An 11,782-nucleotide genomic window follows, 5' to 3' on the forward strand; every position below is an offset into this window, starting at 1 on the left:
GAGGGGGGCCACAGCCTCTTTTAGGATTGACAGGCACATCATTATAACCACACATTTTATCCCTTTTAATGAGACAAATATAATCACCACAAAAAGTGGGTTACAACAATTGTTGGGGAAGCTAAAGTAAGAAAAATATATATATTCATAAGGGTCTATATAATACAAAATATATACACATCAAGGCTAAAATAAAAAAAAAACAAATAATATGCTTTTCTGGCATTTTTATTTTGTTTGATAAATTATCCACACCCAGAGCCGTTGCTAGGGCTGGTGATGCCAGGGGAAACATTAATTACAACGCCCCATCCCCACTCAAATATGAGCAAAAAAAAACGAATCAGAGTGAAAAATCGGATCAGTGGATAATTACCCAACCACTGTGCTAGGAACGACTCTGTCCCCATCATCCCTTGAAAAAAATACTACTTCCACCTCTGAGGGCGAATCCTTGCGGATAGTACTATTGCTGAAGAACAAGAAATAAATGGGATTTTGGTGTTTTAGGTGTTAAGAGCTGTTGAAGGGGAATCCCCCGTTTCCAAACGCGCCAAAGAAATAAAAGTAGATCTACTTCACCACGGAGGCTGGATTAGTGTTGATGTTCGTGAAATCGTGAGTACTTGGTTCAGGAACCCCAATACCAATCATGGAATTTTTGTGAAAACCTCAGATGGAAACCACCTGGTGATCACAGATGAGATGGACAGCTCCACGGTAGTAACCTTTTTATTTTGATTGCTAGGAAACGACATTTGGTGCCGCGTATTAAATATCATCTCCATGACCCGTGGTTTAGATATCCTTATCGATGATTGAATTACAAGCAGTGTCGGTAAAAATCACTATTTTTAGCTTTCTAATGTTTTCAACGGAAAAAGTAACTAGAGTTTGGGAAATGAATAAAAAGAAAATGGGGGTTGAGTATGAGACCAGATGTAAAGCATTAAATATCATCTCTATGACCCGTCAGTTAGATATTTGTAAGGATGATTGCATAACAAAAGTGTTACTAACAATCAATCTTTTTTTTGCTTTTTGATATTTTTAATTATGAACAAATCAACATGAAGGAAGAGGTTGACGAACGAGTAAAGAGAAAAAAAAATAAAGAAACGACATGAGATTCCGTCCAAATTGTTCAATACCGGCTCCGTGAAAGGTGATTTATATTTTTTGATTTACAGACAGTGTTGCCAATATCCTGTATTTTCGCGCTTTTAGTATGCTAATTATGAAAGAACTAAAAGGAATAATTGAAGAAAAAGAAGAAGACTGCTTAGTTGTGTAAAACGAAATATGGTGCTAAACATTATATATTATCTCCACGGGCCGTGATTTTTACATCTGCATCGACAATATAATTACAAGAAGTGTTGCTAACAGCCATCATTGTAGCTTTTTAAATGTTTCAATTATAAAAAAAAATAATTTGAAATAAAAGTAGACCGATGAATAAGAAGAAGAAACAGTTGGGGATAAAAAATAAAACGAGTCGTGTAGTATTAAATATCACTCCGTGAAAAGTGATTTAGGTGTATACGCATTGATGACTGAATTACAAACATTGTTGCCAACAATCACTATTTTGACGTTTTTAGTAGTCGAATTAGGAAAAAAATAACTAGAAGAAATAATTAATCTAAAAGAAACTTCAGAAAAGGGAAGGTGAAGAACCTTTAAACGTTAAAATAAAATGTGGTGGCCTACGAAGCATTAAATATCATCTCCACCGTCCGTGATTTAGATATCTGTATTGTATGATTGAAATACAATCAGTGTTGCTAACACTCAGCATTTTAGCTTTTTATTCTTTTCAATTTTAATAAAAAAAAAACTTGAAGAAAGAAGCTGATACATGAATAAGAAGAAAGAGCAGTTGGGTATTATAATAGAATTTGTATTGATGATAGACTTACAAACAGTTCTGCTAATGACTAATATTTTAGCTTCTTTATCTTTTGATGCCGAAAGTATGTAGAGCGTTGTTTGGGGGAAAAGGGGTTTGAGGCAGTTGCCCCTCAATAATTTGAAAACAATATTATACAGTACACATCCCTTGACTATCTGGATATGAATCCCTCTGCCCCCCTAAAAAAATTAAAATGAGGGAGATGCACCCCTGAAAATAGTTAGAAGATTATAGTTAGTTTGAAACCTAATTAAACAGCCATAAGAAGAACATCCGGGTTCTAAAATAAAATATGATACGAGCAACGCCGTATTCGAGGGAGAGGCTAGGGGGTTTGGACCCCTCCCGTAAAGACGTGATCAAACTGAATAAAACACATTTTAATTTACTTTTGTAAGCTTTTATGTAGCACCCCTCCCGAATAAGCATCCTGGGTATGGTTCTGGGTCATTTCCAAATAAACTCTAACCTAACAATTTTTCTCTCAAAAATGTTTCTTTGAAAACGCGTCTTTTAAGTTTTGCTACTATGAGGCTTAGGCTTAGCTAGGTAGCAGTTTCCATTGCATTCATGATAATGCTACTGCTTAACATAGATGGCTTAATCTGTGAATTAGTAAATATCATGAGACAAGAAGGTGTATGCACGTTGCCAACTCTAGTGATTTATTACTATTTCTAGTGATTTTTAATGTTACCTAAACGAAAAATCGCTAAATTTGCACAATCATCGCTAGATTATCAAAGAAAATCACTAAATCAAGCAGAACATCATTAAAACCTAGCGATTTTTTGTTACCGGGTGGCAACCCTGGGTGTATACATTGTACAACAATTGATTGAACATTGATGAATTCATAAGAAAAGTATGTAAGGAAAATCAGATGATGGAGAGCAGGTATGTACAAAGGGATTTGTTGCGAGATAGAGGGATTCAACAAAACATAGGCTAATTATTAAAGTTTATCAGAAACCATGGGTGAACTGTAAAAGTCATGAGATTTCTGGGCTGTGGGCCTGGAGGCCTTCTTGCGTAGATGCCTGATGATAAACTTCTGATTATTGTAACTAACAAACATATTTTTTTTTGTAAACTCCTAATTAAAAACGAACCTTAGTAAAAACACAAAAACAAACAAAAGCAAAGACGAAATATTATTCAAACCGTTGAAGGGACATGACCATTTTGGGTTTAACCTTTTTCTGTTGTCATTGAAAGCAGAAATTACAAATAATTGACTACACACTAGCATATCGTTGATATCACTTTCTGATTCTGATATTATTTTCTGGAGCAAAATTGGTCTTGAATTTTTTTTAATAATTTGTGAAGTTTTTGTTGGAAATTTTAGTTTCCGTAAAAGGAAAGTAAAAAAATCACCATAATTAGGAGAAGGAGCTTGAAAAGGCATTGAAATAGATTTAAAATCAGTACAAAAATATCTGATAAAAATTTGTCGCTCACCTTTGTTTAGCAATAAATAAGCGAAATTGCTTGACCTGTTGTTTTCACAAAATTTTATGAAGGATAACATTCGCAAATTTTCGGTATGTTATTTTGCTGCAATTCTATGCTTTTAATGTTTCAACTCAAGAAGACCAATTTGCTATCGTGCGATAGCTACACATTCAGCTTCATCCATCATTTTTTATATATATATCAACAATTTTTTATCATTCAAAAAAAAAAAAAATCTAACCGGTATAGATCTGAGATTAATGTATAGTAATGTACAAGTATTTTTCTCTGTCGATAAAGACTATATCTGTAAATTTGTTGCAAAAACCAATGTTTTACAATGGTTTTACCAGTACCTAACGACACCTTACAGTCTTTTTAACCTAGCCTAAACAGAACCCGGTTTTACTAGTTCAAACAAAAAAATTCTAATAAATGCTCTTGTTTTATCTACTTCCTTGGATTTCCGGCACAATAACACACAAATCTTAATTTTTTTTTTCCTGGCCTATATTGCATTCTCATGGTTCCAAAATTCTTCCGCAATAATTTCATTTTACTAGCTTGAATAATTTAGGTGGCATGCAAAAACTGGAAACACCCGATATAAGCTGAGGCTATTAGGCATTCTAAGTTTGATGATTTGATTTGCATCAATATCTTTCCCCCTCTCCTTTTTGAAGGGTTTTCCCCTTTTTGTAAAAGTATCCAATCGTTTTTTAATATTATTATCACACTTCTGTTTTTTAGAGTTTCTGTTGCGATATATCACTTCTTGTTGCTCAATATTTACTAGAAATTTATCTAAATATTAGCATTTCCTTTCAAATGAGATTTCTCCCGATATTCCATGACCACTGGTTCGGTACGGTCATTCGTGAGACCATGTAAAAGTCACAGCCATATCAGTGCTACTCATGCAAAAATTTAATTTCCTTGAGTGGGGGACTTTCTCGTCCCCCACAAAGAATGTTTCTCGAAGTGGGGCACTCTAAAACTTCGGTTAAGGTTTTCAAGGAACTGCAATTTCAATGCTCAACTTTTTTTTCAATAGGGCTTCAATTTTGAGGGGTAAAAGGCTTCTTTGAATGAAAAATGTACAAGAACCACTTCTCTTAATTACGAATTACTGTTCAATTAAGCCCAAATCTCTGTTTTCAAAATTCTTTTAAATAGAAAATATTTGACACTTGATAGTTTGTTTTTAATCCCTCTTCTTAAGTTTTGGTTGTTAGAGGCAAGGATTTGCTCTTTACTTTGTTACAGCTACTACTGCAGCCGTCCAGGGCGGACACAGAATATTTTGAGAGGGGGGGGGGGCACAAATAACAATTTGGATCCATCATCAGCATTTTCGCTCCTCAAATCCTGTTTTTATTGTAATTTTTGCATTCTGGGGGAGCACCTGTCCCCTAAACCATCCCCTGTATCCTTCCCTGCAACCATTATTGCTAGGAACAGATTGGAAGGAACAGTACATTACTTTTCTAGCACGCTCTTCGTTTAATATCCCAGTGAACTCGACCTTAATCCAATAAATCTAGAATTGAGCTAATCTGCACGCAAGGCTAATTAAACACAAAAGAATTCTTTAGCATAAATATAGGCCACCTGTGGTTGTTCATTTGGCTGCCGTTATTTCCCATTTAATGGCCAATAAAACAAAACATAAGGTTTGTATCTGAGAGGAATTTAAGATTCTGTTAGGCATTTGAATCGAACTTGATATAAGATTAGTGATATATTTAGTATTCAAAGACCTCGACATGCCTGAAAGAACTTGGTGTTGGAGACCTAATAGAACTACATTATTATATTTCAAACTGGCCGATTTAATGGCCAATGAAATTAAATGATAGGCTTGTATCTGAGGGAAATTAGCTATTTTTTTACATTTTGAATCGAATTTGACGTGAGGGGGTATTTAATATTTAAATTACTCCCCGATGGTCTCAAGATACTTTAAAGACTTTCATGCTAGAGAGCTGAAACAGCTATATCATTGTGTTTATAACTGACTAATTTAGTGGTCAACAAAACAGAAAATAAGGTTTGCATTTGAGCTTAACTGAAGATTATATTAGGCATTTCATTTGAATTTGAAATAAGATTAAAGGTATATTTGGGATTCAAGGTCATTGGTGGCCCGGGGAGCTAATAGAACCATACAATACGTTTATAGCTGGCCTATTTAATGGTCAACGAATCAAAATAAAGGCAAAGAAAACAAAGGTAGTCCAAAACTCACTATGTGAAACTTTTGTCCAAGGCGAATTAATGAACACAACATAAAACCAACGCTCGATCGACTCGTCTATTCTGTGTTGGTGCTTTTCACTTGAGTCTCGAATTAATTAGGAATTCTTATTTTTCTTAAAATGCTTTATATCTTCTTTTTAATCAGAGCTCACTTTGCCGGGCGCATTTAGTAAAGAACACTTAGGCTTCCATGTGTTTACTTTTTCCTCCGGCCACTTCGTATAGAAGGGATGGTCGTAGAAGCTTGCGAGAGAACCCATTTAATTGGGATTGAAAGTTCTAGTGCCCTTTTTAAGAGTAAAAAACACGATTAGATTAAGTAAGATCCGTGATTTGTTTTTCAAAGAAACGCTACTTCTTGGTATATAAGTACTTTGAGTAGGGTCAAAAGGCCGGAGAAGGGAAATTTAATGATGGCCAGTCAATTTCTTATGTTCACAAGCCCTGAGCAGGAATAATAGAGATAAGGTTAAAATTTTCAGATTTATAGATGTAATTTGGGTATGTCACCCTTTGAAGGCTAAACAATATTTTTTTTTCTTTTTTTTTGTATCAGGAACTGTTCGTCAACATTATTTTTTTACGATAAAAGAAACGTATTTTTTTTGTCACTTTGTTGTAAAATCCCTGCTGTATCACATATCGCCATCTGAATTACGACAGTCAACCTGAAAGCTTACCCCATCTATCATCAAGTAATTGTAGCTTCAAACAATAGAATGAGGCGAGGAAATAGAATGAGGCGAGGATAGAATGAGGCGAGGAAATTTCCATGCTTATTATCCCACTGATGAACAGTGCCGTCGGCACTGTTCCGTGGGCAAAGTTGGAGCCAATTTTTCCAAATCAAGTGAAAATGACAGTTGAAAAATGAAAAAATGAGCCATGTAGTACTAGGGCCGTATCTAGGAATTTTTTTCTGGGAATGTTTTACACAAAAAAAAATTTTCGGGGGAGGGGGTTGTCATATACAAAAAAACAACTCAAAAAGCGCATAAAAAAGTTTTATATCCATTTTTGTTACGTTTTTACGAGTCCGACGAACACTTCGGGGAGGTTCAAACCCACCCCTACCCCCATAGATACGGCCTTGTATAGTACCATAAGGGCTAAGATATACCAAAGAAAAACTGACCTGTTTGTCTGGATACTTGAATTATGCAGGATTATCTTAATCTTGACAAGATTGTTTTTGCAGAAATCAAAATTTCAGCTGGGGGGCAAACTAAGGTCTGGGGGAAGGGCAAATTGAGGTCTGGAGGGGGCAGTCCCCCTTCCCATGACCCATAGCTAATTACGTCCGTGCTGATGAAGGTTTTAAAAGATCAAATAAAACATTTGAAAGCGCTTTGGAGGCATGCTGCATGTTGAACGAGGTTGTTCAAAAGCAGATATATATATATATATATATATATATATATATATATATATATATATATATATATATATATATATATATATATATATATATATATATATATATATATATATATATATATATATATATATATATATATATATATATACCAGTTTTCAAAGACTTCATTAATCGATATATAAAAGTTGCAAATGTTATTTGAAGCATTCAGCTTAAAACTTATTATGTGTTTTGATTTTTGGTGGGCCGGTTAGTTTTTAGTTTCTTATTGCTGAAAATAAACATTTCATTACCCTTAATATAAAACTTTGTGCTATCTATTCATAATTTCGATGAAGATTCAAAAATTTTACGATGAATTGAAAACAAAATGAAAAATTGTTCATTTTGATGCCGGTGCGGGACCCTTTCAAACAAGAGATCCGATTGAGCCCATCGCCCGTTATCTGGCTCTGAAAACAGGCTTTTTCAACTGAAAGTAAAGAGCAACCTTAAAACACGAAATGAACGTAAATTAACTATACACGGAGGGATTACCCCCTCCTCAATACCTTACTGTTTACGCTTAAGTTTGACTGTTTGTCCCTTTTTCTTAATTACATAAAAAAACTAGTTTTTTTAACTGAAAGTAAGGAGCGACATTAAAACTCAAAACGAACAGAAATTACTTCGCATATAAAAGAGGCTGCTTCCTCATCAACGCCCCGCTCTTTACGCTAAAGTTTTTTACTGTTTTAAAAAGAAGAATTGAGAGAAAGAGTCAAACTTTAGCGTAAAGAGCGGGGCGTTGATGAGGAAGCAGCCTCTTTTATATACGAAGTAATTTCTGTTCGTTTTAAGTTTTAATGTCGCTCCTTACTTTCAGTTAAAAAAACTTTTTTTATGTAATTTCTGAACGTTTTTGAATTAATGCATGTTTGATTTTGGCTCTCCACACATAAATTATTCAAATGAAATTTGCATATTAATTCCTTTTTTGGCTAAATGGCTTTCTCTTAGTTTTGATCACGATTTTGAGAAATAAGGGATGGGGAAGGAGGCCTAGTTGGCATGCAATTTTTCGGTTACATAAAAAGCAACCATAAATTTTAATTTTTAACGAATTTTTTTATTAGTAAAAAATAAACGTAACTTAAGAAGTAACTTACGTAACAAACTTTTATATTCTTTAATTTGTATTATGTATATGAGGGGGTTTGTACCCTCGTTAATACCTCGTTCTTTACACTAAATCGTAAGTTTTCTCCCAATTCTTTAAGAATTACCCCTGAATCAAAAAGGCCGTATAATAAATAGTTGAAATTACTAAAAATACTTTAGCATAAAGAGCAAGGTATTTATCTCCTCCTAAATACCTCGCTCTTTATGCTAAAGTATTTTTAGAACCCCTCATATGCGTAATAATCTCTGTTCGTTTTAAGTTTCAATGCTACTTCTTCCTTTCATTTGAAAAAACGTTTTCATGTTTATTTTTCATTGTTTTGTTATAGAAATGCTAGAGAATCCTGCGCCCTTTTCATTAAATTTTTCTTCCCCCATGACAGATTCCTCCAAGGAAAGATCTTCCAACATAGCCCCCTCTCCTCAGCCCCACCCCCAAACAAAATAAAATCCCCCTGAAAACGTCTGTACACTTCCCAATAACCATTACTATATGTAAACACTGGTCAAAATTTGTAACTTGCAGCCCCTCCCCCAGGGATTGTGGGGGAGTAAGTCATCCCCAAAAACATAGTTATTATGGTTTTCGACTATGCTGAACAAAATGGCTATCTAAAAATTTTGATCCGTTGACTTGGGGAAAAAAATGAGCGTGGGAGGGGGCCTAGATGCCCTCCAATTTTTTTGGTCACTTAAAAAGGGCACTAGAACTTTTCACTTCCGTTAAAATGAGCCCTCTTGCGACATTCTAGGACCACTTGGTCGATACGATGACCCCTGGGAAAAAAAAAACAAATAAACACGCACCCGTGATTTTTCTTCTGGCAAAAAATACAAAATTCCACATTTTTGTAGATAGGAGCTTGAAACTTCTACAGTAGGGTTCTCTGATACGCTGAATCTGATGGTGTCATTTTCGTTAAGATCCTGCAACTTTTAGGGGGGTTTTCCTCCTATTTTCCTAAATAAGGCAAATTTTCTCAGGCTCGTAACTTTTGATGGGTATGACTAAACTTGATGAAACTTAAATATTTAAGATCAGCATTAAAATGCGATTCTTTTGATGTTGTTATTGATATCAAAATTCAATTTTTTATATTTTTGGTTACTATTGAGCCGGGTCGCTCCTTACTACAGTTCGTTACCACGAACTGTTTGAGGACGACTCCTGAAAAACAAAGGTCGTTCAATTAGAATAAAAAAGCTTCTTTGGAAATATTAAAAGTACCACTGAAAATTATTGCGACAAGCATTGAAGCAGTCGTCATTCTCTTAAAAAAGGGCATATACAACTAAAAAGAGGTTGAAAGAAGGCAAAAAAGGGCACGTTGCTGAAGGGAGAAACTAGAAGGAATTCTTAAAGCCCTCAGGGCTATTTTTCTAGTCATGTAGGTTTCTTATTGTTTTGAAATGACATTTGAACTCACTGAACGTTAAGATTGAGTACCAACATAGTTACTACGTTAAAACTATTCTTAAGTGACTCGTAGGACCATAGTCAAAAATCTACGTCTTTATTGCTTGTTTTAATAAAACTGAAGGGAAGCTGCGCAAGTCTTTGATGCTGAAAAAAACGGGTTGATGTTGGGTTAGACGACAGAGAAAATTGGAAAAACTTTCATTCAATGTAGCCTTTTGTCCATTGAGTTTTGCTACTCTTAGAAAAACGGCTCATGACCGTGCCCCCCATACCTTCTTCTATCTCAGTAAATTTTGCATTTTTATTTACTCTTTTAAAACCAAAGTTTTGCTTTTCGACGGGTAGGGTGTAAATGCAAAATTATTTTCATTTTTTTTTACAGAAAACACAGGTGCGTGCAATACCATCGTCCTCTAGCTTCCCTACTCCCAATCCGAACATCTTTTTTAGTAGCCGTTTTTAAATTTAATCCTGTGGTAGCGTGGTAGATTGATCTCTGCTTAGCAATTCGAGCCCTGGGGTTCAATCTCAGGCACCACGAGGTAGGGCAAATTAGGAGCTAAAGGTAGAAGCCTGACAGGATTGCTACCTGTCCCTGTAAAGAAAGACCCCAGAATTGAAAAGTCGGCAATTATTTCTCTGTGATCCATCAATAGCTCTGGAGAATCTTCATCCTTTTATATTTTTTTATTTTTTTATTTATATTTATTTATTTATTATTTTATTATTTTTATATTTTTTATTTTTTTTATTATCCTTTTATATTTTTTATTTTTTTATTTATATTTTATATTTATTTATTTATTATTTTTATAATTTTATTATTTTTATATTTTTTTATTTATTCATTTTTTTATTTTTTTTATTTTTTTCATTATCCTTTTATATTTTTTATTTTTTTTAATATTTTTATGTTTATTTATTTATTATTTATTATTTTTATTTATTTATTTTTATTTTTTCGTTATCCTTTTATATTTTTTTATTTATATTTTTATATTTATTTATTATGTCTATTATTTTTATATATTTTTTTATTTATTTTTTTCATTATCCTTTTATATTTTTTTTAATGCTGAAAGTAAATTTCTCCCGCTGCTCAATTCAAGTTTTTCATGTATAAGTATTGTATCTTATCTTGTGTTTAACGATGAAACACTGCCACCGAATGTGTATATTTTTTCCATCTTTCTAGACAATAAAAACTCAAATAGATATACGTTGTGGTTCAGTCTTAAACTTGGAAAACAAATTATTTACATAATTAAATAACATAAAGCCTAGTTTGAAACAAAAACTCAGCAAAGTTTATTTCCGTCATGTTTTCAACCTTTACAACATGTGTTTGTTTGTGTTTAATCGTCATATTACAAAAATGTTAGCATCCATTCTATATTATCAGATGCTGTATTTTCTAATCCGAAGTTTTAATTGAGGACAGTAACGTCTCAGAAAAAAAATGATTTTTCACTTTTTTTATATCTAACATTTGGGGTTGGATGACAGGTTGTTTGACTCCTACCCCTGTAACTCGAAATTCACAGTTTTTATCTATTTGCACGTGTCTCTCAACATGCAACCTTTACCCAATACACTCAAACAAAAATTATTTTTTGCTCAATTTAAATTTAGTAAAAAAATTAAAATTTGTATTACATAATTTAAAATTTATACATCGTTGAAAATAAAAATTTAATGCAAAGTTTAATTTCTGGGTCAAACCCGTGAAACCAAGACCAGGATACTGATTCACCACCATCTAAGCCCACCACCCTTGATTTTGTTTTAGACCTCTAATGCATTAATATACACAAATAAACAGGCTCCCTCAAACCGGCTTTCTCTTGAGTTACCGACACTACCAACTATACAGATTTTATTATTTATCTAGTAGCTTTTTATTAAATACTAACGTGTGTCGGCAGAAAAATATGTTTTTAATTTTTCAGATCTGGAACGATGGCAGACAATGGTTGCAGGGAGGGGGATATGGCTCCCACTTAGGATACTGAGATTACACCAAAATTTAGGAAATAGTTGGTTTTAACAAGCAAATTATCTTCTTTCTATCAAACCTAAAGATGGAACAGTTTCAAGCTATGGCATAAGTCTTGGGGCTTCATTAAGTTAAGCCCTAGCTCTAATTTCGAATTATACCAAAAATTATATCAGAAATTATTTGCCTGTTCTA

At 33.6% G+C, this 11,782-nt stretch overlaps 1 protein-coding gene and 1 long non-coding RNA gene across 4 annotated transcripts in view; one reads left to right on the top strand and one right to left on the bottom strand.

Moving 5' to 3' along the window:
* LOC136031521 (growth/differentiation factor 8-like) overlaps positions 1–11,782 on the top strand; it is an 81,961-nt gene that overhangs the window by 58,116 nt on the left and 12,063 nt on the right. For both annotated transcript variants that reach the window (XM_065711193.1, XM_065711192.1), the window contains exon 3: positions 511–720. In XM_065711193.1, the coding sequence (XP_065567265.1) occupies positions 511–720 (210 nt within the window). The remainder of the gene's footprint in view (positions 1–510; positions 721–11,782) is intronic.
* LOC136031522 (uncharacterized) overlaps positions 1–11,782 on the bottom strand; it is a 77,312-nt gene that overhangs the window by 19,482 nt on the left and 46,048 nt on the right. The window lies entirely within an intron of this gene.

This window comes from Artemia franciscana, chromosome 9 (assembly GCF_032884065.1).
Source record: "Artemia franciscana chromosome 9, ASM3288406v1, whole genome shotgun sequence".
In the NCBI taxonomy this organism is placed as follows: Eukaryota; Metazoa; Arthropoda; class Branchiopoda; order Anostraca; family Artemiidae; genus Artemia; species Artemia franciscana.